At 45.3% G+C, this 26,131-nt stretch overlaps 2 protein-coding genes across 3 annotated transcripts; both read right to left on the reverse strand.

The window, feature by feature from the left end:
- Positions 1–968: 968 nt before the first annotated feature.
- Positions 969–15,986, reverse strand: LOC129168295 (endophilin-A1-like). The gene is made up of 8 exons (XM_054753392.1): positions 15,791–15,986; positions 5,765–5,833; positions 5,480–5,696; positions 5,258–5,391; positions 5,021–5,179; positions 4,849–4,952; positions 4,651–4,781; positions 969–4,571 (listed from the first exon to the last, which is right to left on the reverse strand). Exons 1-8 carry the CDS (start codon positions 15,833–15,835, stop codon positions 4,375–4,377), a joined length of 1,056 nt encoding a protein of 351 aa, XP_054609367.1. The 5' UTR covers positions 15,836–15,986; the 3' UTR covers positions 969–4,374.
- A 434-nt stretch (positions 15,987–16,420) lies between these two features.
- Positions 16,421–25,089, reverse strand: LOC129168498 (GRB2-associated-binding protein 1-like). 2 transcript variants are annotated; one of them, XM_054753847.1, is made up of 12 exons: positions 24,692–25,089; positions 23,426–23,554; positions 23,192–23,357; positions 22,951–23,116; positions 22,256–22,836; positions 20,316–20,398; positions 19,945–20,054; positions 19,614–19,861; positions 19,405–19,501; positions 18,939–19,068; positions 18,722–18,856; positions 16,421–18,584 (listed from the first exon to the last, which is right to left on the reverse strand). In XM_054753847.1, the coding sequence occupies exons 1-12, from the start codon at positions 24,764–24,766 to the stop codon at positions 18,510–18,512; spliced, it is 1,995 nt and encodes a 664-aa protein (XP_054609822.1). In that variant the 5' UTR covers positions 24,767–25,089; the 3' UTR covers positions 16,421–18,509. The 2 variants fall into 2 exon arrangements, with proteins under 2 accessions (XP_054609822.1, XP_054609821.1); XM_054753846.1 differs by having other exon boundaries at positions 16,426–18,597; positions 24,692–25,081.
- Positions 25,090–26,131: the final 1,042 nt, after the last annotated feature.

The following is a 26,131-nucleotide window of genomic DNA, read 5'->3' on the forward strand; positions in this document are numbered from 1 at the left end:
TTACAAGCACCAGCAATCACCGCATCCGCTTCATAACACACATCATAAGTAAAAGAGATCCATGTTGACAATTAAGTTAAATGTTCATGATATTTAGCGAGAAGGGGTGCACATTAAAAGTGAGAGTCAGGGAGTGTTTCTTGTGTCATGCATTTATTCAGCAATGAAATACAAATCGCTCAAGAAAGGTGAAGTATCCACCGTGCAGGGGAGTGGGTATGGATGTTCACCTCCGATCGTACTTAAGTATTGCTGTGCAATGCGGGTCTGAAAGCTGCATAAACGCCTCCACAATGGAACTCAACCCCTGACCAGCGACAGAGTCAAGAAGGCAGAGCTTGGACACACTCCTTTGTCGCCGCCTGGCAACACTTCGCCTTCCTGGCTAAACATGTATGGGTGTCCAAAATATGCTGCAGGTGCCATTGCAGAAACACATTGTAGGAATAAAACAAACACCCAGCAAAAGCGGAAAAATACAGCAAAAAGGCATAATGTAACTAGAAAAAGCCCAAACGTAACTAATAACATATTATAATTTATAAATCTCAAAAGACAGCTGCACAGCTCTGACATCAATAGACAAAGACAAGTGAACAAAAACAGTGAGCTGGCATTGTTTAACTACAAGCTGGAACTATTAATGCTTACATCCCCATTGAAAGGCCAGCATTTGACAGACATTATGAATTGCCTATGACAAACGTCACGTCACAAACACCAATTCACAATTCGTCTCGTGAACCCAAATAAATAATAAATATGTCAGCATACAGCACACATCTAGCACAGGAAATAGCCTTTCAACGTTATTTTGCAAAAATCCTAAAAAAATAACAAGATTAACGTGTTTTGGTGTCATGAGCCCTTTAAATGTGAGGCAAAAATAAATATGCATATCATTTAAAAAATGGAATTTCAAAACATTTAATCTGATCGAGTTTTTGTTAAACACAGGGATCAAAGTGTCGTGTTAATCCTTTATTGTCAGTACATTGCAGGTCATCTTCACAACAAGCAGATACATACACATCATCATCATCATCATCCAATAGGAGGAGAGCAACAGCTATCTTGGACCACGCCCCCCTCCACCACAGCTCATAAATAAATAAGACACAGGAATAAATCTGTGATAAATACAATTATAAATAACAAAGTAGCTCAGCAGAAGACAGCAGGCAGACTGATGAGGCCATTTTATACAAGGCAAACTGTATCATGGAGCAGCCAGAGGTCAAAGCAAGGTCCTGTTACTGACTGGCGTGCGTCTTCAAGTAGGCTATTATTCTTACAAGGGTCTGAACAAGGCTGCAAGGGTCCCTCATGGAGGCCAGAAAACACGCCGCCATCCGATTAAAAGAATGAGGAAATGCACTTTGACATAAAAGTGCTAACGGGAAAGACATCAGGTGGGGCAAACAAACATGGCGGCGACCGCTGAACACCACAACGTAAACCCGCTCAACACAACGAACTGTTGAAGGAAAGATAATGTCTCACAGTCCGGAAGAGCTAAGTTTCTCTTTTATTGCCTTTGTGATCAATACTTATTGATATCCATAGCTAGCAGCTGTGTGTTATTCAGGCTCGTTAGACTGTTAGCTTACTATCTGTGTTAACTTAAAGATTCATACACTTCATGATGTTGACTCGGAGGAGGAAAGGAGTGGTGGAAACAAGCGTTTGACTGGTAATCCATTTAGTGTTGGTTTGAACAGCGAGGCTGGGTGGCTGGCTGTTAGCCCCAAGTATTAGCCTTTAGCTTTAGCCATGCTAACTCACATGTAACACAGACTATTTGAGTGGATACATGCTGTCGGTTTGTGTGGACTGTGAACAATTTACACACTTTGAATGCTTTTCATCTTAAGGACGCTAGCATGGTATAGACAACAAACCTTTTCCACTGAAGGCAAACTGAATAATCAAAGAGTGCAGGGGGGCCACTTTGATATTTTTTTTTAGTTAAAAAAAAAAGGCTAATACCGATTCTATATGCTAATAAGTTATGTATATTTAACGACAAAAACAGCCTGCATATCAGCTTTGTGTTGTGACAAGGGTGTCCAAACTTTGTCCACCGAGGACCGCATACTGAAAAATTAAATGATTCGGGGGTGTGGCCATTTGGATATTTAACATTTCTTAAGCATGCTAAAAGAAACCCGTGTGGACATGCTAAGATAAAAGATTAATATGCCTGCATGTCAGCTTTGCGTTATGTGTGACAAATCGTATTATCTTTAGTGTAATCAGTACAGTGCAACATTGTTCTAGCAATGTTACAAAATTTTGAAATTTGTAAAATCAAGCCAGTGATTAATTCTACCTGATATAGCATGACTTGAACTTCAGTTTGAAATCTCACTTCTCTAGCCCAAATATTAAAGAAGTTAGAGCAGATTTTACACAGGGAAATGGTGCCTTTGGTCCCCATTGCTTAACTTTGAGTCAAGACAAAAGCTGTGATGGACACACAGACAACCGTACTACAAAATATATAATAACGAGTATCCATTTACATGTTTTTGGTCATCAAAAAGTCCAGCGAAGAAAGTCAAGTGTCATATTTTCCATGTATATGCCTCACACCGCAGTGCAGCAGCATGCTTTGTATTCGTTTTCACCCCACAATGCAAATGCAACGTGTACTGTTTCCGGGCAAAAAAACCCCAAAACAGACCATTACATTTTAATGAAATTTCGTCTGCAGATAGTTATGAAAGTAAATTAATCTTCCATATACCTTTTACCTTCTTCCATAGCTCCGTCCATGAATTTTAAAGGCCTTAAATTGTACTTCAATTTTCCACGCACGAATTGACTTGATGTAGTCCAACACTCAATATAAATCATATGAAAAAAATGCATTTTTAAGGACGTCTGCATGGACTCTCCTTCAGAGTGCGCATGCTCACCGTCAGATTTTTTCATTGCTAAAATATGGGTTTTGTAACATTGCTACTTGTTTAGCGTCATCAATTCGTGCCAGAAAGTCAGACTCTAACTGAAACCAACGTTAACCGACTCAAATATTCCCCTAAGAAATAATGTATATCCAATTAATCAGTTCCAGAAAGCCAAAAATGTTAACACGAAACACATTTTTATTGTTTTACAATTATAGGTTTAGATGCAGAAAACAATTTGAAATGCATATCAATGATGAATGAAGGGGACAAATACTGTAATCATGTTACCTTCACTGCAAACAATTCTTGGCGGTACTTTGAACAGTCACGTCTTCGATGAAGGTTAAAGTAACCTTAAAAGTTCATTTACCGCTTTCATTCATCATGTATATATATTAGGAAGTGTTTTATGCATGTAAAACTAAAATTGCAAAACCATACAAACGTGTTTTGTGTTTACATTTTTGAGAGTCAACCGCTGATGACGTCATAGACGGGCAATGTAACTTCTGGTTCCGTTTGCCATTTTGTTTAGCTAGCTAATATGCTAACAAAGAAGGATGTTTTGTGATAAAAAAAATACATTAAGAACACAGTTGGACTCAACATGAATTAACAACAGGACATGACGCTAACCAGCGAATGCACGCAAACCGAGGCAAAGTTTTGGCGTAAATTTTCGACATGAACCGAAAAGCATGCTAACTGGGGTGGACGCAAACCGAGGTTCCACTGTATTAACATTTCAACTTTTTCTTGTTACATTACGCCATTGTGCTCTTTTTTTCCACTTTTGCTGTTGTTTTCTTGTTTAATTGTATATTCACAATATGCTGCGGGCCGCAAATGGCCCTCGGTCTCTAGTTTGGACACCGCAGGTCGAGAAACACATTCGGATACACACGACTGACTGACAACGTTGAATACTTTTGCGTCTACTAATTCACCAGTCACCTCACGGACAGCTGACCTTTTGGCAGCCTGCTGACGCAGTGACCTTGTGATGCAGGGAGTAACATCCATGTTGTTCGAACAGACTCGCATGCAAAAGCCACAAGAAAGATGCGCCAACAAGCAGCCACTTGACAAAAAACACTGACTTCAGCGTTGTCATGAGAAGACCCCGCCCCTCTATGATGCAAGACGGCTGCCTCATGCAAACGTAGCGTGGTAGAAGAAGAGAAGGAGAGAGCCATGCTGAAAGACGCGAAGACGACGACGCGCACATTTATGCCACAGCGCCTCAATGTGGCGGCGTGGAGCTCTGAGCCGGCAAAGAGCCTCATGTGGTTCTCATGCGGACACGCTCACCTCTCTTCTTCCCACTTGAGTCCCGCAGCCAGGCGGCTGTCAATCATGACGTCACGCAGTCGCACAAAGCACAGAAGGAGGAGAAGGAGGAGGCGGCGATTCGTGGACTGCGGCGATGGTTGTGCGGGGCGGCGGCAGCTGGTGGGCCTTAATGTGGGAGTGGCACCAGGATGTCGACATAGTTGATGGGGAAGAAGCCTGAGTGGCCGTGGATCATTCCCTCGTACCAGTTGTCATCGATCTGATTGGTCAGCGTGATGACGTCGCCCTCCTTAAAGCCCAGCTCGCCCTCGTTCTCAGGCTCAAAGTCGTAGAGCGCCCGGCAGCACGGCTGGTCCAGGGGGGCTAACACACACACACAAGCACACAGAAAGTTTAGGCTATGTGTGGGCGGGGTCAAGAGTGAGCTCCTCCCTCCTCCTACCTGGCGATCTTCCAGGGGATTTAGCAGAGTGGAGACTGCCGTTGTGGCTCTCGCTGGGAGGCAGCAGCTCCAAGGTCATGCGAGGTTTTGGAACAAACTCCTTCCTGGGTTTGCTGGACACTTCCTTTATCCTGAAGATGGTACTTTGAAAGCTTTGAATGCTGATGACATCATGTCAACGTTGTTGTACAAGCATACCTGTCCTCCATCTTGCTGGAGAGCTGCTGGAGGATCTGAGCTGTGCGGCTGTGATACTCCAGTTGGGCCTGGACCAGCGCTGCCAGCTGGCTCACTTGCTCAATCTAAAACGGGGGACGTTACCATAGCAAACCAACAAAGACAGCGCCCCCAAGTGGCTTTGAGGTCTTACGTCGCTTTCCAGAAGGTTGAACATGCTCTGCTCGGCAATCTCTTTGCTCTCGTCAAACTTCTCCAGTGCTTGTTTGATCTCGTCGTCCTGTACCTTGCCCTGACGCTTCTTTTTGTAGTCAAAGTCCAGGCGGCGGCCTTCCATCTTCTTCAGGTGGTGCTGAGGACGAAGTGTATGCGGACATCAGGACGTGTATTCTCGTCTTCACCTTGAAGCCCATAGGGCCACGCCACTCACCTGTATCTCCTTCAGGTCTTTGTCATGGAGGTTCTGCAGTGGGTCAATAAAGTTCTGTTTGACCTCCATGTCCAGAGCATCTTTTACCTCACCCAGCTCCTTCATGGCCTCGCCGGCATCCATGAGCGCCAGGCCTGTGAGGTGGACGACGAGAAAGAGTAGGTGGTGAGATGTTTCCTCAGTTAAGCAAAAAAAAAAAGACATTACTTTGACCCGTCCTACCAAAACTGGACTCCTCCCCCAGTTCCCGTCCAAACTTGAACATGGCGTCTCCCAGGACGGACTCGGCTTGAGGGTATCCTGGTCCCTTCTCTTGTCCGCGAATTTTGGACATGGTGTTGATCATGCTGAGCTTGGCTCTGGACGCCGGGTTGGGCTGCAGGTACTCTGTGGTCCTGGTCATGATGTCCAGAACTGCTCGGCTGGTGATGTCCACCTTCTGCAGGGACAGACGAAAAACGCATGAGGCTCCCTTCCTGCCAACACATGTCACATGAGAACGCTCACCTTCTCCATTTCCTTGAAGTCATCGTCCAGCTTGGTTCCTTCGGCGCCACCCACCTTCTCGCTGACTTTCTGCAGAGGAGGAAGCAGAAGAGGCATGGGCCACGAAGGTCGAGGAAAGTGGGACACACCTTCCACACTTGAGGGGAAAAATGACAAATGAGAATTCGGTTGCCATGGAGACAGCGCCCTCAGGCCCTCCTCTCATCTGGCGTAGACGTTACATAACAAGGTCTCTTTGTTAGAGGTTATTAGCGACGATGTCGCTTCTCATCCGAAACTTGGATGTCAAAGATGGCTCCATGATGACAATCCTTGTCCTCCCTCAAGGCCTCATGTCCACTCTGGAAGCTTCTATGCACTGGCTGTTTCAATTTGTGCACTTCCGTCAGTACACTTCTATATATGTCTTTTATATTTTATATCTGTATACGATGTACACTGTGTCCTGAGTGCACAAGTTTTCACAGCGTAGTGCTGTACCCAATCCATTACTGTTGTTGCGTTCTCACCGGAAATGACAATTGCAATATTTCTTACATAATTCTTCCTCTTCTTTTTAATGGTGAGTTGCAACCATTGAGTTAGTCTTAAGTACAACATCCAGGTACATACTGACAGTGCACTGCATTTTGCCGTACTTCTCAGCAAAGGCGTCATTAGGTTTTAAGGAGAAGTGAGGCGTAGCACGGAAGCAAATGTAGTGCCCGAGCACAAAATTTTACAGCACACAAATACAGATAATTGGTTGCCATGGTAATGGACAGAAACTGCCACCAATGGTGATTTTTAAGAGGAAGACACTGCCTCAAGAAAAGTTTCCAGCTGGAGTCATCGTTAAGGCCAATCAAAAGGGCTGGATGGACGAGGAGAAAATGAGAGCGTGGATGAGTGAGGTGTACAGACCGGATGTTTTTTTTCCACGTGTCACCGTCCCTGTTGATCTGTGACTCCTTGCGACTATCTCACAGCTGCTGTGAAAAACCAAGTGCAGCAAATGAACTCGGAGCTTGCCATCATTCCGGGAGGCTTGACGAAGAAACACCAACCGCTGGACAATGGTGTAAACAGGGCATTCACTTTGAAGTTGCAAGTGGAGTGGGAGCGATGGATGACAGATGGCGAACACAGCTTTACTCAGACTGGGAGGCAGCGCCGGTCAAGGTACACCACAATTTGTGAATGGATTGTGGATGCTTGCGCTGTTGTTCGAGCTTTCGCAAAAGTCACCATTTTTTCTGCCGCACGGCAACGAGGCTGACTCTGACAATGATGAGAGGGAACCTGGCATGCTTGATGGAGAACTTGCCCAGCTGTTCATTTCGCATACAGAAAATAAGGACTTTGATGCATTTGTGGATGAGGATTGATAAAAAAAAAAAAATAACGTGAGTACATCGTTAAATACTTCAATAAAGTACAACCAAACTCAGTTTTGCCTCCCGCATGTATTTGTATGTTTTAGCGTGCATGCATGCTACCGTATGTTTTAAGCTAGCATATGTTTTACCATGCCTGCGCCCACTAATACGGAGCGCAATATGTATATGTTAAATACAGAAATAGCACCCGTAACTGAGACTGCGCCATTTAATGCGGTGCGCCTTGTGGTCGTGAAAATACGGTACATGAATTATTTACTCAGAGATGGGTGGAGTAGCCAACAAAACAACTGTACACATTTAAGAATATTTTTCTTTACAACAATTTTACTCAAGAAAAGGGTATGTGCTGTTCCACATATTGGTATCGGTATATATCGGGATTGGAAATTGATAGTTGGACAATATCAGTTATCGGCAAAAAAGCCAATGTCGGACATCCCTAATATCCGTATATATGGATATTATGTATATATATATATATATATATATATATATATATATATATATATATATATATATATATAGTGTATACTCCGTCGATTACTCAAACCTCATCCACACTGGCTTCAATAATCATAAGATGCTGTCTTTCACCACTGAAAAACTCCTCCACTGCAGCAATCACACCTCAACCTCATTCACTGTTGACAAATGTAACTCAAACCAAAGTAAAATTTACTCATTTACAACCCCCTATCCACACTTCCTTCTTCCTTACCTCCTCCCACTCGATCAGACTATCCATCACCACGGTCTCCGTGTCCACGGTTACGCAGATGACATCCAATTTTACATATCCATTAACCCTCAGACCTGCTCTAACCTCTCAAACTGTCTTTCTGATATTAGCTTCTGGATGCAAACAAGTTTCCTTAAACTAAACTGTAGAAAATCTGACATCCTCATAATAGGCCCCAACTCCTTTACCTCAACACTTTGGACTATACTATGATAACGCCACTTTCTCAATCTCACCCCTTTGCCAGAACCTTGGAGTCTTTAACTCATTATGTTTTTATAAACCCAAACGCCCTATACCTACAACATATTTATACGTCTTTTACGTTGTTTTTGCGAAAGAGGCTAAAGGAGGTGTTGATTCAACTCCTCACCAATGGATCAGGGATGAGGTTTAAAAGCAATTTTAATGCTATAAAAACGGCCACTAGGTGGCAGACATTTGTCATGACATCCTCCTTCAATAGCTCACCCAACTCACTGTGTCCCCCTCCACCTGCCAGTGGATCAACAGCTTCCTGACTGACAAGAGGCAGCAAGTGAGGTTAGGGAGCAACATAACCATAACCATAACCATCAGCATTTGCGCCTCCCAGGGGTGTGTCCTCTCCCCTCTGCTTTTTTCCTTACATACGAATGACTGCGACAAAGCTAAGAAACTGCTGACATTTGCAGTTACAGTAACGAATCTGCTTAGAGAAGTGAGGTAGATTTCCTGGTGTGGTCTGAACAACCTGGAACTGAATCCGCTTGAGACTGTGGAGGTGACAGTGGATTTCTGACACCCTGGACCGTTCAGCCAGCCAATCGCAGGGCACATCTAGATCACATCTAGATATCTGTGTCAAAGTGAAAGTTCTGCTTGAAATGTATCTTTTTAAAAAAAAAGCTGTTTTTCTCCCTTTTCTTCCTTTTCTGATATTACCTATGTTCTACTGCTGATCACTATAGAACGTAAAAAGGTACAAACAAACTTCTCTTTCTGATGAAAGACGGTAGTCGAATCTTTCTTTTGGTAGGCTTGATGTTTATGTAGCCATAGAACACAATATTCTGTGTGCCTTCAAAGATCAGTCAAAATCGTTTAAAATGGCTGGTACTGAAGGAGTTGTCTTTTGAAAAATGACTGGGATTGAATGAGTTAATATTAAATTCACATTCTCCCAACACATTAAGGCAGTCGCTAAAACAACTTTTCACCACTTCAAGAACATCCCCTGCCTTCGTCCCTCTGTCTTTCTTTGCAGCTGAAACCCTAATTCATGCCTTCATCACATCACACATACTGTAGATGACTGTCACAGCATTCTCTATGGCATCCACCAATCTCCTTAACAAATTCCAATACATTCAAAACTCTGCCGCCGACCTTCTCACCCATACCTGTTCCCAAGACCACATCACCCCTGTCCTTCAGAACCTCCACTGGCTCCCTGTCCCTTTCAGCATCCAATTCAAAATCCTCTTACTCACCCATAAAGCACTCCATAACCAGACCCCCTCTTACCTTAAAGAGTTGCTCCAGTCTGACCTTCCTATACACTCCGCTCCTCAGATGCAAACCTCCTGACCGTCTAGGACCAAGCACCGAACCTGGGGGGAGAGAGCCTTCTCTGTTGCCGCCCCCTCCCTTTGGGACTCACTTCCACCACACATCCATGAGACTGCTGACCTTACTAGCAAACATTTCTCTAGTCCGTTCTTCCTCGGAACGATGCTTCGATGCGATCAGTTTCATTACAAGAACACGAGATGGCATTCAGGGCCACATCGAATATCACAAAAACGGCCTTATTATGCATGTATGTGTGGTCTAAATAAACAGAAAGACAAAGAAAAAATGAAGTGGATATTGTTAGCACTCACCTCGTAACATTTGCAGCATTTAATTATGCTGGAAAATCCCAGAAATTCACTGAAAACACCCCTCATTACTCATTAAAACGCGGATAGAGTGTGATTCAAATGTTCTGCTAGTATTAAAGAGACTAGGGTTAGGTAAATAGATTTTCAGATGTGTGGTATCTTTTAGCTTGATTTAAATGTTCAGTTAATTCGAAGCTGTTAATACATACAAATATGTAACAAAACATGTACAAATATGAAACCAAGCAGCCACTGAGCAGGCGCACGGCACAATACAGACGAGCTACCTGCACCTCAAAGATAAAGAGCAGTCTTTCGAGGACAAAATTGTACATATTTTGGACAGAGAGGGATGGCTTGAAAGAGATGTGAGGGAAGCGTAAGGTAGAAAGACCATCTCTGAACGGGGGGGTCTACGACACCACCTTTCTCCCACATACAGTACAATGCTGTCCTTTCATCCCCTCCTAAAAGACTACTAATTTAGCCTCTGAGAAATAAACAAGGCATAGCCACCTTGTTTGCAGATGGATGCATGACCCTCATTACATCTGAATAAGATGCTAATGAAGGTGAAACCACCCAAACAACCATCGTTGGCGGGCAGAGGCCCCTCTCCATTGTATCCTAACGATCATCATTTCACACCACTAAAGAGCCAACCATCCCTGTCTGGACCTGCCTCCTCCCATTGAGAGGATAAATACTGTAGATTGGATCTTGCACCAGGCTCTCAGACTAGAGCTGGCCTATCTAGTCTTTACTGTGTGTCCCACCTAGTCTTTGAGCATGAACTAGACTAGACTGTCCTATCTAGTCTGACTGGTGTGTGTCCCACCCACTGATCTGTATTATATTTCTGGATAGCTCGTACCTTGCACGCCGGAGTGCAAGCCGCTGAAGCCAAAGACACGCCATCTTACCACTCACATCGCGACTACATTGGCACAGTGTACATAGTGTACAAAGCAGATGAAGAGGCTCGCAGAACTTCTATATTTTAAATTAAAAAGCGGGGAGATTCTCCCATTCCTTCAAGTAACGCAACCTTCGTCCCTTAAAAAAATACATATATCATGATATAACAAAAAAGTACGTAAATTTCCTCTTAGCTATTATAGAGCTATATAAACGTATCAATTCTGGACATACATTTAATCAGAGGAATTTTACACGATCGAAAATATCTGAGAGATCGACAGTGCAAAACCCTTAAATTATCAATCATAAATCTACATTTCAATCATACTTACACGTGAAATGTTCGTCCACAGCCTTTGAACTGGCGATTTGTGCAGTTAATAGCTGCACATGCAGGCATCTTAAGTCAAAATTTGTGTCCAATTCGAATTAATAAAAGAAGTTCACCACGAATGCAAAAGCTTGCCCGAGAAGTGTTTCTTGCGAGTAGCAATATGGCGGCCGTGTGGCTTCACAAGTCATCGCCAATGAGCTATCCAGATATATTATACAGATCAGTGGTCCAACCTAGCTTGTGAGCATGAATTGAGGAAGCCTGCTCGGATGAGAGGCGAAACGTCTTCTAAGACAACCTGAACAGTCCAGTTGCGATCCATAGAATGCCCGGAGAATATAATGACCTGGAAGAATGACAATACTCACAGGAATACATACAAATGTGTGTGTGTGTGCATAAATATAAATATATATAAATATATATATATATTTATATATACACACACACACACATATATAATGTACATACATACACTCCTGGTGAAAATTTTAAGACCAGTTGAAAATGAGAATGTATATTTTGTTTTAAATAGAGCTTTGAAATGCAAAAAGAAGAAATGGGAGTGAGACAAAATCTTTTTTGTGCAAAGAATTTTTTGCAATCAACCATTAATAGTCCAAAAGAGGAATGTTATTCCTCTGGAAAAAATCCTTTGTCAGGCGAACATTGTGAACTGCAGCGTTGAAAAAGCCAGTATTTACCACACAGACGAGGGCCTTCAGTCATGAGGGATGCCTCCTACAATCTCCACATAGCCAGCTGCCATTTGACACCCCTGCTTAACCTGAAGCTCCATTGTTCCATTGAAGGAAAAAGCACCCCAGATCAGGATGGGGCCCGTCCCACTGTGCTGTGTGGAAAACATCTCAGGTGGGATCTCCTTGTCATGCTAGTAACGTTGGAAGCCATCAGGACCGACAAGGTACATTTTTTTCTCATCAGAATAAATCCGATGTCCCATGTTTGGTGCTCTCATGCAAATTCCAAACGAGCAATTTTGTGGCATTGAAGGAGACAGAGCCTTTAAATACGATTTTTGTTTTTAAAATCCTTTTCTTCCAGATGCCGTCTGATGGTCATTGGACTGCACTCGGCACCAGTAACAATCTTCATTTGGGCCGAGGAACCTCCCGTGTCTTGTCGGATCCTCCGGCTTGGGGCTGTTGACATGTTTTTTGGGTCTGCCACTTGACTTTTTTTCCCCATAACCCTCAGGATCTTTTAAGAAGTTTCAAATGCGTCCAACCTCAGCAGCAATGGCACGCTGCAAGACCATCGTATCGTACTCCCATTTCTTGTTGCATTTAGAAACTCCTTAAGATCCAACAGTGCAAAATGTAAGTTGCAATTTTTCAACTGATCTTAAAATGTTGATCAGGTCTAAATTTTATATTTTTTTAAATACACCAAGGTTAATACTCCTATGTTGGGACACTAGCCTAGGCTACACCGGCTCACTCCTCCCTGCAAACCCTCTTGCGTAGTGTGACGTGCACCTCTGAAAAAAATTAACATTGCAAACCATAAAGGCTGTGATTGGTCAGGGTGTAGAACAGTATTTCCTGTGTGTATACACCTTGTGGGCGTATATCCCACCTTCTCGATTTCAGATCAGCATTTGCAATACAAATTAACTGCAGTCATACTCCCCTTCTCTCTTTAATTACCATCGTTCGCTGGCGACAGAGTAAGGTGACAAGCTAAACGGTCAAAGAGAGTTGCAGTTGCTCACAGAGTTGACATCATGTCACACATTCAAACCTGACAAAAGAGCTATAAAAGCAGCGGTGTCCTAAGGGACCATTTGCGGCCCGTGGTTCATTTATTATTGGCCCACAGGCATGTTCTCCCCGTGCATCCGTGGGTTTTCTCCGGGTACTCCGGTTTCCTCCCACATTCCAAAAACATATCAACGTAGGTGAATGTGAGTGTGAATGCTTGTTTGTCTATATGTGCCCTGCGATTGGCTGGAGACCAGTCCGCGGGGGTACCCCGCTTCTCGCCCAAAGTCAGCTGGGATAGGCTCCAGCATACCTGCGACCCAAGTGAGGATAAGTGGCATAGAAGATGGATGGATGGATGCTCTAAGGTGAGAGATGATCACGTAACAACATGAAGTCAAGTAGGACACGTTGACCTTTTTCGCGCCAGACTGCAGCGGCCTCAATAATCACTCACTGCACGTCAATCGCTGACTAATGACTGATCAATAGACGATCACTAGAGACAATAGAAAACATGGAGGATGTTCTCCTGCAGCGTCCTGCACAGCATGATGGATGGAAGTAATAAAACACCGCGTGTGCATGTGTGTGTTTATGTGGAACAATTCCATCATAAAGTGAAATACAAACCAGAGGTCAAAGGTAAACTCTTAATTTCTGATTTTCTCATTGAGGCTTGGCGCCACACACACACACACACACATGCGCGTGCACACACACAGATGCCCTCCAGGATGATCAATTATTGAGCGAGGCAAACACAGCACGTGTATGTATATGTGTGTGTTACGCTTGCGCTCCCCTCACACGTGTGAGCGGTTGCCATGACGACAACATTCTGTCACCAGATGGGGGAGGCAGCATTGAAGACGTTTCTTCCCACAAAAACAAGAGTATCGGCTGGCTGTTATTGTGAAAGGAAACTCGTGATGATGGTAACCACAGCAACCAAGACACAAACATCAATATGGTAATACGGACAAGAAATAAAGTCCTTCTCGCGCTTGCGGCTCATGCTTTATTCAGTCGGGTGACCGAGGTGTCTCATTTCCTGTTGGATGGCGGCCATGCCGGACAGCCTTGCCGCTCGCCTGTTTGAACACGAGCACAGGCACGAGCGCATACACGCAGAGATTTGTCCCACTTTCAAGTCTTCTATCAACTGTAATGCTCTGACTGGTCTCGCATCTTGATTGGAAGACAAGACAAGACACTTGGGTGTCTCAATTCGTGTACTTCCATACTTAAAGGATCACTGACATGATTTATCAACTGAAGACGACCATTAAGGAACACCTTTGCAAGAAGCATTTGGCTTGAAAGTACGGTATAAACACATTTGGATGCTAGGATGCTATTCCTCATGCTATGCTACACAGGAAGGGACAAGACGAACCACGTCAAAGTTGCCACAGAACAGTAAATCCTATTTACATTTGTAAACAATAGTGAGGACAAGCCGCACAGAAAATTGTCAGCAAAATAGATACTAAAAAAGGCTATAAAGACCCGTTTACGCTCATTAAGAAGCCGATTTAAAACAATAATTGAAGGATGAGCAGCTCCTTACTATTCTCTTCATGTCAATGTCGCGCCCTCATCAGACAAGCTAGTTTCCTGTGGTTCGAATAAATACGGTTGATTTCCAAGTTCTGCAAGTTCCTCATCTCCAGTTCTTTGTTCCTCCTCAAAAACTATTGACACCTCGCTCAAATCTTTGCTAAAATCACTGTAAAGATCCTCTGTCTGGTACGCCGCCATGTCTGTTTACGTGTGAATATGCCTTCACCGACGTCACTTCCGGAAACGTCCCTTTTCAGGGATGAGAACGAGTCCTTGCTCCCGCCACATACTAAAAATGCTATTGGTACGAATTTAAGAATTTTCAAGAAACGAACAACGTGGAACATAATTACAAACAATATAGAACATTTTTAAGCAAAATTGATAAATCATGTCAGTGACCCTTTAAACCAGGGGTCTCAAACTCAATTTCACTGGGGGCCAGTGGAGGTCGAGTCTGGGTGAGGCTGGGCCGCATCCAGTCTTGGGAGTAGGGCTGGGAATCTCAGGGTACACAATACGATACAATTCACAATACATCCATGTGATAACACCACTGTTAGTTCAGTGTTGGTGTTTACTTGCCCCTGGAAGTATGGAAGTAACACTGAGCTTGCCCGGATGTTGCGTGCTGCAGTTACACTACTCTTTGATGCCCAGTCGCGGGCCACAAGATACGATTTGGTGGGCCGCAAATGGCCCTCGGGCCGCAAATTTGAGACCCTTGCTTTAAACATAGCATTTTGAATATACAAGTGCGTTCACACTGAGAAGTGCGGTAAATTGCAGGGACTAATTTGAGTGGTTGAAACTCATAATTAAAAAGGAGACAAAAAGATGGAAGTAAATGTTGTGATCATTTCTGGTCAGTGCGCACTGACAGTAATGGATTTGGGACAACACTACGCTGTCAAAATTCGCGTGCGCAGGAACTAAGTACACAGTGTACATAATATACCCATTGAAGATTACTGACGAAGGTATTCCATTTGAGACACAGCCTTGGACGTCCTGTTCTGTGTGGCGCTCTCATGTTCGTGAAATGTTCAAGGACATTGCCAAAGGTGCACTCAAGTTTGGAATGGAAGAAAGCTCAGAGAAGTCCATCGAGGACAGGAAGAGACAATGAGGATCTGAGAGGAAATGAGAAGATGAGGATGGAGGGATGAGAATGGATCAGTATGGGGACAGGGAATGATGGAGGGAATTCCCTCTTGTGTGCGTCACCAGCCAATCAGAGGCTGCTTCTCAAAGGCCTATCTGTTACGTAATATTACATCCCAGCGTGCGCGTGCCATCCACCCAGAAGGCAGCATCCTCTTCCTCATCGTCAAAGCACATTTTTGGAGTCGTGCACCTCCCCGTCGTGCAGGAGTGCGACGTGCGTGGTGTCTTTTTTTCTTATAGACATGTGCACGACGTCCAAGCAGCTTCACTTGCCATGTTTACGTCTCGCTGTTGCCGAGGATGCGTTTGATGCGCGTGCACGTCTTACCTGCGTGGCCTTGTGGAACTGCTTCTTCAACCCTGCGACGGACATCCCCTCGGCTCCTCAGTGGACTTTAATGTCAAAAGGATGCTCCAAAGACCGTCAATATTGTCCACTTGGCGGCAGCCGATGATTGCAGGAAGCGAAGCTGGCTGCTTGTTTCCTGTCGACAGAGAAGACGGGGAGGGAGGGGGAGGAGAGCAGTCAAAGCTTGTCTATTAGAAAGATTAGCCACCTGCTAACCACACTGGGTACACTATCTAGAAACGTCCGCACTGTCACGTGACGACAACACGCGCTTGTGACTCAGCGGAGCAGCCATCTTTACAATATAAACGATCTTCGCAGCGTTTTTTTTTTTTTAAGTGTGACGTTGCGGTGCCGACTGACGCCCACGCGAGCCTCCCCGCGAAAAAAACCCTCCTGCGAACAGTGTTAATTCTACATATAGACAATAGTAGTTGACTAAAAGGTCACGTGATGAGACAGGAAGTGTTTTCAGCACCACAGACAGCTCATCAGTGAGCAGCAACAACTGTGTACAAAAAGATGTTAGTAGTGGGCTATACCACACATAATAACCGGGGGGAGGGTGTTACGAGACCCTCCAGTGTCTTCACCCCCAGGTTGTTTTTTTGAGAGGCTATATGTCCGTCATTGTGCGGTGAGGTTCATGGCTGGTGAGGCACTGACTCAATTCGGTTAAAAAAAACGTTTTAATACAGGATGCTCATGAAGATGATAACAAGGAAAAGAGCATTCACTTTTGTTTAAAAAAATATTTTAAATATTTTTAGTTTTATTTACAGTATATCTTATATTTATTAACTGAAAAACATTTGTGGTCTTACCTTTTGTATATGAAGTACATGCACCCAATCCTTCTCCAGGAACATTCCTGATACTTTCTGATAAAAGGATGTTGTAAATGGAAGAACTGCAGTGACAGGCACCTTGGTAAATGGTCTGTCACTTGTGTAGCGCTTTTCCACCTCCAAGGCACTCAAAGCGCTTTGACACAGCTAGGACATTTACCTACTGATGACGCAGCATCAGGAGTAACTGCGGGTTCGGTATCTTGCCCAAAGACACTTCGATACGATCACGGAGGACCTTCAGGTTGGGAGACAACTGCTCTACCATCTGAGCCATTCCGCCACCTTCCAGCCCACTCTTCCAGGGTGGAATACTGCAAGCACCTCCCGTATGACATTTTTGTGTATTTCTGCGCCATGATCCAACTCCAAGTGTATTCAATGAGTACACTCAGATGGTAGGCAGGGCCAAGAGGGGATGCTTGCAGCGGTTTCTGCCCTGTACTTGAACAGGAAAATGTGCAAACAGCATTTCTTTTAAGGGAATGTTTAAAACGATGGGAGTCATACAGAAAATACATTCATAATACAGTTCAATGGCTGCGATTGGCTGGTGACAGTCCATGTGTAATCAATCAGACCGCATGCACAATGATCGGAGCATCCCGTAATTGAGACATTGCATTACATTACAATAACACTGCATGAAGTCAGCCATGGCATGTCCGACATGATAGAGTGAAAGAAAGTTCTCCTCCCATTCCATATGGAAGTGGTACATTTTTGGCTTCTTAAGTTTCAAAGAAATAAATTTGAGGTTGAATGGTTAGCTTGCGGTGGTCTAGTGGTTAGCATGTTGGCCAACACAGTAACAGAATGGAGATCGGGAAGACCTGGGTTTGCATTCCTATGTGGAGTTTGCATGTTCTCCCCGTGCGTGCGTCGGTTTTCTCCGGGTACTCCGGTTTCCTCCCACATTCCAAATAGGTTAATTGGCGACTCTAAATCATAGGTATGAATGTGAGTGTGAATGCTTGTTTGTCTATATGTGCCCTGCGATTGGCTGGCGACCAGTCCAGGGTGTACCCCACCTGTCGCCCGAAGTCAGCTGAGATAGGCTCCAGCATACCCACGACCGCCGCGAAAGAGAAGCGGCATAGAAAATGGATGGATGGTTAGCTTGTTAGCTAGTGTTCGTCTTGAGGGCCTGCAGTATAAGAGTCGTGCAATGTGTTATAAACAATAACAGGAGTGAAATGGTGACTATAGCGGTGTATTTAATGTCTACAGGGCTCTAATAATGTTAAACCACCATATTTACAAAGTCAAACGTTTTCTATGCTCTAACTACAAAAAGAATCCATTTATTAACGTTGAATCCTACATCACAGAAATGTATTTATCGTGGTCTGAAACAATTAATCGCTATCAACGGGGGACGACTGTATTTACCCGCTTCTCCTTCTTTTCAATTGTGAATTGCAACCACTTGAGTTGGTCCCTCGCCTTGACTGAGGGTGGTGAGGCTCCATCGCAGCAGTCTATTAGTCTTGTGAGCGTATAAGTGCGTTCACACCGAGAAGTACGTCAAAATGCAGTGCACTGTCAGTACCTGAATGTTGCACTTAACGAGGCCTAATGTCCCTGTTGGACCCTAACAAACCTTTAACAGTAACAAAGTTAAGTTTTAGTCTTCAGTGTCGTTTATTCACAGGAAGAAAAGCTGTGGATGTGTTCAAATTTGTGCTCCTTAACCAAAAGATGATTTGAACAATTAGTGTGTAAACTGGTCCAGGAACAACCATGTTTGGCTTCTCAGCTGTGCTCTTTGCACTTTTCCGTGGACATTCTCCCGTCATGCCACGCCTCCCGGGTATTCCTCAGTGCCTTGGTCCTCTTGGGGTCCACCACTACGTAGTCCACACGTGTGCGCTCACCACGGGCGCACTCTTGACCTCTTCCAGCCAGCTTGTCACCACCGTCGTCTGTGAAGCGTTTCTGAGAGTTTAGAGTGACACAGGTTTGTGTTGTGTCCTTTGTGTTGTAAGTTTGTGTCCCAATCAGGAATCAAGTCGATAAAGAAGCAGAATGTGTTCTTTTAGCGCTCTCCAGTGGCAGTTACCTGTCTTGTTGGTGTCACTTGTCCCACATGGAGGTCCAGGTCCAGGTACTCCACCTGTTTGGTGCCTCCAGCTCTCCTAATGATTGGGCTGCTGACTCCGCCCTCTGAAGCACGATGCAGCATGAGCCTCAGAGACTATAAGAACGCACACAGGAAGGAAAGAAGAGTGAAGCGTGAGAAAACCCAAACAAACGGGATGAGGAGGAGGTTTATTTACAGGCTCTCCTGCACTGAAGCTGAGACTGCTGGTCGTCATGGCAATGTAGCTGTCGTCAGGGTCATCAGAGTCGGATGAGGGGGACGAACTGTGGGCGGAGGTGGGCCTCACTGAATGACAGCTAGACGGGCTGACACACGCACACATGCAGAGAGTTAGAAACGAGCTACCTGTTTGTAGTACCTGTTTGCACCACACGGGGCAGCACCGCTAAAAATGAAACTGTACCTGCCATTTCCACTGAAAACATTTTGTGTCATTGCTGCACATTTTATACCCACACACATGCACGCACACTCACGCACGCCCACACAAAAACACTGACAAGAACTTACACTCACACACATTCAAACAAACACAATTCCAGTTAGCATCACAAGGAGCACTGTAAACATGTTGCTGCTTAACATTAAAAACATTTTATGTGTGCTGCATATCTTACATATACAGAAATACACACACATACTGTCGTGTGAAGGTCCGAGTGACGGGTGAGCGCACAGGGGGCGCGACTTCCTGCCATTCCTGCTGCACTGGAGGAATGTTGAGGGGCGCTGGTCTGACTACGACACATACAGAGGAGACAATTAGCGTAGCACTGTGCTAGGCTAGCCAACACAGTCTAATGACCGACTAGTCTGCAAGTCTGCAGTGAATACAGGAGCAATAATATACCCCTGCGCTGTGGCTTCAGGTCACGATGAACGGGTGGCGGCACACCCTCCAGATCCCCCTCCGCTGTGCGGAGGTGAGGGGCGGGGTGAGCAAGGGGTCTCAGGGGGGAGTTACGGAAGCCCGTGTGAGCAGGCGGGGGAACCTGCCTCCCCAAAGATGCCAGGTCAGCTGCAGCAGGGAGGTGAGGGGCGAGGGGGGTCATGGGGACATAGCTGGCTTCCTGGTGATGGTGGGACACCTCCGAGGGCCTGAAAGTATGACAAGACAAGTATGTGACCTTTTCGATTCCGGCCTTGATATTCAACCATTGAGACAGTGGCTCGTTACTGACTTCGCTGCATGAGGCGGCTCGGTAGTAGCGGCGTTCATGGGAACGTAGTTTTCATCCACGTCATCGTCTTCAGAACAAACGCTGCCCAGCGGCATCATGCCTTTATTCAACTGACAGCACACACGCCAACATCAGTGACACAAACACGTACGTTGAACAAATTACAATATGCTTCATGTTAGCAGAAATTCAACTGTCATTCATGCCAGTTTCCCCCCCAACCATCATATTCAGGCAGTGGAGCCCGACCCCAACATCACCCTTCCGCCCCCAACTTTACCTAACATCAAGTTAATTGTATTTTCCATATAGCACCAGATCACAACAGAAGTAATTTCAGGATATTTGCGATAGAGATGTGTGAAACTCACAAAGTAGCTGTTGAAGCGGTCGCTGAATTCAAACATGCTTGCTCTGTCCGACAGAGAGCTAGCCAGCGACAGAGACTTCCAGCCTGAAAAAACAAGAATATAAAGTCAACAAGGTCCTCCAGCAGCTCACTGGATGATCTTGACGATGATGTTTTTTGTTTTTGTTTTAACATTCTTCAGGCTTGGAAAGGCTGACAGCGTGCAAGCACAGCAAACCTCTATTTCAGAAGCAAACACATCACAGAAACTGTGATGTGTTGCATCACAGGAAGCTGAGAGGCTTTAAGCAGGACAAAGTTCTTGCTCTGTTCATGTAACAAATCCACGTGGCAAGGAATTAATCCATCATGCACTTTCTAAAGCCTGAGTCGATGGTGAAAAACAAGGAAGAAAATCAATAGAGTAGATCCCCGCTATTTGTGTGGGACAACCACAGCCCGTGGGCCACATTTGTCCCATCAAGCATTTGAATCTGTCTCCCTTACATGACTTGCAATGTTACTGTAATGAGCTTGAATCACACAGGAAATAGTCCTGAGAGGACTTTAAGGACAACCACCTGGCTGCCAAACAAAAACAAACACAAGTCAACACCTGTGATTTACACACTGCACCACGTGGGTATAAAAAATAAACAACACACATGCTAAAATTAAACCCATATATTCCCACCGCCAAGCATGTTGGGTTATTATGGTTATAATAGGGACTACGCAACAGCCGTCCAGGAAGTCTTTGATTTGAGGTAGAATGGGTGGCACTGTTGTCAAAACCTCAGTAAGAAAAGTAGCTATTGGCTGTCGTCAAACTCGCTAGATGATGTCATTTGATAATTTGCATATTATTTGCATATGACGTAACAGTTGCTGTAGGAAAAAAGCATAACCTCGTAGGCGAGACAAAGACCTACAAAAAAACTTGAGTCTTGGTTTGTTAATTTAAAATTGGCCATCACTTCATCAAAATAAAATAATTTTAATATTTTATCACGGCCAGCGCCTCTCAAAGTCTACACAAAGTAATAATTACATTCAGCCTCCACCCTATCTTGCAGTTAGAACTACTTGTTTCATTTATCACACAATGTTTTTCCATCACGTAGGCAGTGGAGGTGTTCGGGGCATGTCCGACAGGTAGGAGGCCTCGGGGAAGACCTAGAACACGTTGGAGGGACTATGTCTCTCAACTGGCCTGAGAACACCTTGGGATCCTCCAGGAGGAGCTGGACGAAGTGGCCGGGGAGAGGGAGGCTGGGCTTCCCTGCTTAGGCTGCTGCCCCTGCAACCTGACCTTGGATAAGCGGTAGAAGATGAATGGATGGCCGGATGGATGAATGGTTTTTCCATCATACGACACACTGACAGGTAAGTGACCGAGTCCAAATGAGGCTTGAGTGTAATGAGTTGTAATTTAACAAAGATTAAGAAACATTTAAGTTAAAACAGGGGGAGATCCACCTCGCGCATGCGTGATTCATGGATGGTTAGAGCTCCACTATGCTCTCAGCGTGCCACGAGGGCTGACTGTACACTGATGGCTTGTGACTGCTTTGGGGCTGGGCGGACCCCTCAGCAGCACCTGCTGCCGCTCAACACAAACCTGCAGAACAATACGTGCTTTCACTTTTCAGTCCCCAAATACGAGAAAACTCTCAAGACGCCAGAAAAAGTCGCCAGATTTGTCGCTAGTCAGAGACTTTCTATGGCATAGTATTGCCTAAAAATGATATTTCCTTTCATGGTTTCCCCGTGTTTCCCCACTTTTTATTTAAGTGACTATAAAAAAAAAGATTTACAGTTTAAAGCACAGAAAAGATATCCACGAATATGTGGGGGAGCAAATGCCAAACCCAAATAGGTGAAAAGGGATTTACTCACTTCAGGGTCTTCTGCACTCTAGTGGTTAGTAACGGTAAAGTAAAAGTTGTTGGACAAACTCACTTCCAGGTGTGGTGGCAGAGTTATTCCTAGCCATGCCCCAGCCTACTTCCGCACTTCCAGACCTCGGTCCTGACTCAGAGGCTGGCCCATTTGTCGAACTCTCACCTTGGGCTGCCATGGCAATTGGCTTGGGCGGGCGTGGTGGTGGAGTCGGAGTGGAGGTGCGAAGCTCTGCCTGAGTTAGGGAGTCCACACTAGGGGTTGAAGAGGGGCGCAGTGGCGGCACTGGCTGAGGTGCGGATGCCGGGCGAGGGATCTGGTAGCCACTGGAGTGGGGGATGGCCACGGGGCGCAGGTGGATATCCAGTGAATGCTTTCTTGGATGTGGGGAGGGGTGACATCGAGGCTTCCCGCCTCCTCTCTGGAGGTACGGAGCCATGCTGGAGTCCAGAGACTGGCTCAGGGTGTCCGTCATGGCAGCAACAACCCATGGCGCCGTCTGAGAGCTGGAGGAAAAAGTAGAGAGGCTGGTGGGAAGTCGGGAGGGCGTGGGCGAAGAAGAGGAAGAGGTGGCAGAGGGAGGAGGGAAGAGCTGGTCACCACTGTCGCTTTCGAGCGAGGTGGAGGAACCATCCGGAGGCCTGCAGGGCAAAAGCAAATGCGTTTGAAGACCACCAACAGGGGGCAGCAACATGACTGTGAGGCAATTACATGACTATCGCCATGGCAACTTAGCGAGCTGAGGAAGACCTCACCTGAAGTGAGTCTGACACTGCACTAGCCACAGGTAGTCCTCCTCCATGCTGCCACCATCAGCCTCCAGGGGACGCAGTCTCACAGGCTCATAGGGGGCATCCGAGACTGTTACCGTGGCAATGGTACCGCTGGGGGATGTACTGGAGACGGGAGGGCTGTCAGGCACTGGAAGTGCAAAATGTCCTGTTTGACATCAACCTGAAATCTACGTCAATAAAATCTTCCGTCCCTCTGTCCTACCCTCGTCTGTTGGGTTGAAGCCACACAGCAGGCAAATGGATGCCACCCAGCGGTTCATGTCCTCCTCAGACTCAGCGACCAGGTACCATGTTCTCTCCTCCGTCCTCACATCAAAAACAAAGCTCTTCTCCAGTTCTTTCTTTGTGAATGACAGGCCCGCGTCCACCTGCAGGAGGACAGGAAGACCTGAAACACCTCCTGGCAGGAGAATGAGATGTGTATGTGTGTGTGTACCTGCTCACACAGGTTCAGGTTGATGGTTCTGATGGGCCGGCGGGAATGCGGGTTCTTGTAGTACTGCAAAACGTCGGGCTCGCCGCTCAGCCGGCCGCTACGCAGCATGAACCAACGCCTCTTCCACGCCTGCAGGGGGACACCGTCATGAATCACTAACTCCTGTGTGTGTGTGTGTGTGTGTGTGTGCAGTCAATGTGCACAACAACTAAAGCAAATGTTGCTAAGCACGCTTCCTCTCCTCTTTCTCATCAAACACACACAGGAAGAGGAAGTGAGCTTGGCTTGCTGGTCTCCAAGCAGCATGTTGGTGCCATGAGAGAACCAATGACAATCAATGACTATGCACATGACAATAAAACTCTCTTGAATCTTGAATCTTGAATCTTGAATGATATTGTTCATCCAAGTGATTGAACACTTTCTCTCATCCTCCTTCCTCTTCTTTTTGTTTTCTCTTTTGACCCCTGACCCTGACAGGAAGTGGACACAATGGCTCCAAAAAAGAACACTTCCTCCATCCGCTCTCCAAACCAAAATTAACGGCAAACCTTCCACTTGCTTATTTAGACTTGTGTTCCAACACTTCCTGTCACATTTCACGGCTGCAGTCATGTGACATCACAGCATTTCCTGTCCCATCCATGGAGGATATCTAAAATCTAAACCTTGGTGTGTGTTCTTTTCCAGCCATTTTGGAAGCAAGTTTTCCAAGAGGGCCCAGCTGAGAGCGATTACAATGCATTACGTAACATACACACACACACACACACACACACACACACACACAGGGTGTGTGTACGCCGCTTGAACTTTGGCCCAAATCTTAACATGAACATGCACTTCTGCTGCAGCCATTACAAGGTGGTTTTTGTGTTGACTGCGGACACAGCTGGCCATACTGTGTGACGGTACGTTAGCCCTCATGAAGATGAAAACACTCACGTGAAAAACAACAAAGCTGCTTCTTCTTTAAAGTGTCACCACTGCTGAACAGAAACCGTTATTTCTGGACGCACCAATGATGGAGACTAACGCGACTCATTAGCCAGGCATGCCAGTTATGCTCTCTCTGTGTGTGTGTGTGTGTCTGTGTGTGTGTAAAGTATTTACTGGAATGTGAAACCAGTTAGCATTAGTCCTCTTGTTAGCACAGAAGTATGTGTTTATTTTCCTGCTGGTGGTTGGGGACATTTGCCGACTTACTATGACTACATAGAGAAGTATGCTGAGACATTCCAAAATACTTTTTCGGCTTGTACTCACATAACGGCGTAGCTTTTTCTCTGGTGGAGATTTCCTGAGCCATCCTGCGCACACAACCTCGCCAGCGCCGCTCATCCTGGCGCCAACAGCCTCATCCAATCAGCAGCCTCCACTTCAATCAGGTGTCACCGATTAATCTGCTCTTGCTCAAACTAGATTGTCAGCACAGTCACATTATGATTGATCCAGAATCAGATTCTTGAGCCTGTTTGATGTGTGTGGTCAGCAAAGCCTCCTCCAGGTATTGAGGGTCCTCAGTTCTTTGGAGTGGTCCGGATACAAGGGAGCTTTCCTTGAGCCCATCGCTCAGTGAGTGCGAGTCACACCTCCTTCGAGGAGAACTTCCTCTTCCCAGCACTGGCTCCTCCTGAGTTCCAACAACTTGGGACATTCCTTCCTAGTGCTCCTCCCACTTTCCCCACTTGTCTTCTTGCCTGTTTCCACTCTAACATCATGTGGTAATTTTTTTCGTACTTAAAGAGACATTAATTTTTTTTATTTAATGCAAACAAAACACATGAAAAAAGTGAACGTAAAAAATGCTTTCGACAGGCCTTAATAAATGCTGACCTCCAGTGGTACTATGTGGTACTACATCTTTGAAAACAAAACCACTGGCTCACTTGAAGACATACTGTAGTTTCATTCATTTCATTCAGTTCATTTGCATAAATACCCTTTCAAATTTGGGCTCCTTTCACACAAGAAGATGGATTGTGGAAAAGTTCTGCCTTCATGTTTGGGATGGATACAAGGCGTCATCCGCCAGGCACAGTGAAGACACAGCTACATGTGTCTATGTTTGTGTAAGCAGGTTAAATGTTCATGCCATTTTGAACAGCATGAGGATGTGTGGTTGTTTTTCTGGCGGTTACAAACTGATGCATTGGTTGGGCATGCCCAAAACAATCCAAAAGGGGGATGCCCGGGAGGCTACTTAACTAGATTCTCCACCCACCTCAACTGACTCCTCTGGAGGTGAACGAACAGCAGCTCCACTCTGAGCTGCTCCCGGACGATGCTCCTCAACCTATCTCTACGGATGAATCTCGCCACCCCGCAGAGGAAATTCATTTATGCCGCTTGTTTCTGCAATCTTGCTCTTTCGGTCACTACCCAAAGCTTGTTGGGGGAGCATGACATTTTAGTTTGACAAAAACAAACGTTGCAGACGAAAGGAGGGACTTTAATCCACATTTACAGTAGATATACACAAGCAGTTAAACCAAGCAATCTTGTCTGCTAGTGGTTAGTGAGGGCCTGGAGGCATGTTACAAAAAATTGCAGTTTGATTACATGTTGATGCACTTCAAATGAGTTCAAAAGAAGAATTAGAGGTCAATTAGAAGTAGACGTTAGATTACATGTGCAAGCTGAGGCTCACTGACAGCACGTCAGCGGCCATGTCTTGTGTAGGAAGAGGAGGGGCAACACCAAAGA

This window comes from Dunckerocampus dactyliophorus, chromosome 15, assembly GCF_027744805.1.
Source record: "Dunckerocampus dactyliophorus isolate RoL2022-P2 chromosome 15, RoL_Ddac_1.1, whole genome shotgun sequence".
In the NCBI taxonomy this organism is placed as follows: Eukaryota; Metazoa; Chordata; class Actinopteri; order Syngnathiformes; family Syngnathidae; genus Dunckerocampus; species Dunckerocampus dactyliophorus.

Excerpts from the sequence above, each read along its gene's own strand:
- LOC129168295 (XM_054753392.1), bottom strand. The coding sequence starts at position 15,835 with ATGTCCGTCGCAGGGTTGAAGAAGCAGTTCCACAAGGCCACGCAG. Across the intron at positions 5,697-5,764 it reads ACTTCAAGGAAATGGAGAAG|AAGGTGGACATCACCAGCCG; the intron begins GTGAGCGTTCTC and ends CTGTCCCTGCAG. Across the intron at positions 5,180-5,257 it reads AAGACCTGAAGGAGATACAG|CACCACCTGAAGAAGATGGA; the intron begins GTGAGTGGCGTG and ends CTTCGTCCTCAG.
- LOC129168498 (XM_054753846.1), bottom strand. The coding sequence starts at position 24,766 with ATGAGCGGCGCTGGCGAGGTTGTGTGCGCAGGATGGCTCAGGAAATCT. Across the intron at positions 23,117-23,191 it reads CTTCAACCCAACAGACGAGG|TGCCTGACAGCCCTCCCGTC; the intron begins GTAGGACAGAGG and ends TTGCACTTCCAG. Across the intron at positions 19,069-19,404 it reads ACTCGGACCTTCACACGACA|CCCGTCTAGCTGTCATTCAG; the intron begins GTATGTGTGTGT and ends TGCGTGTGTCAG.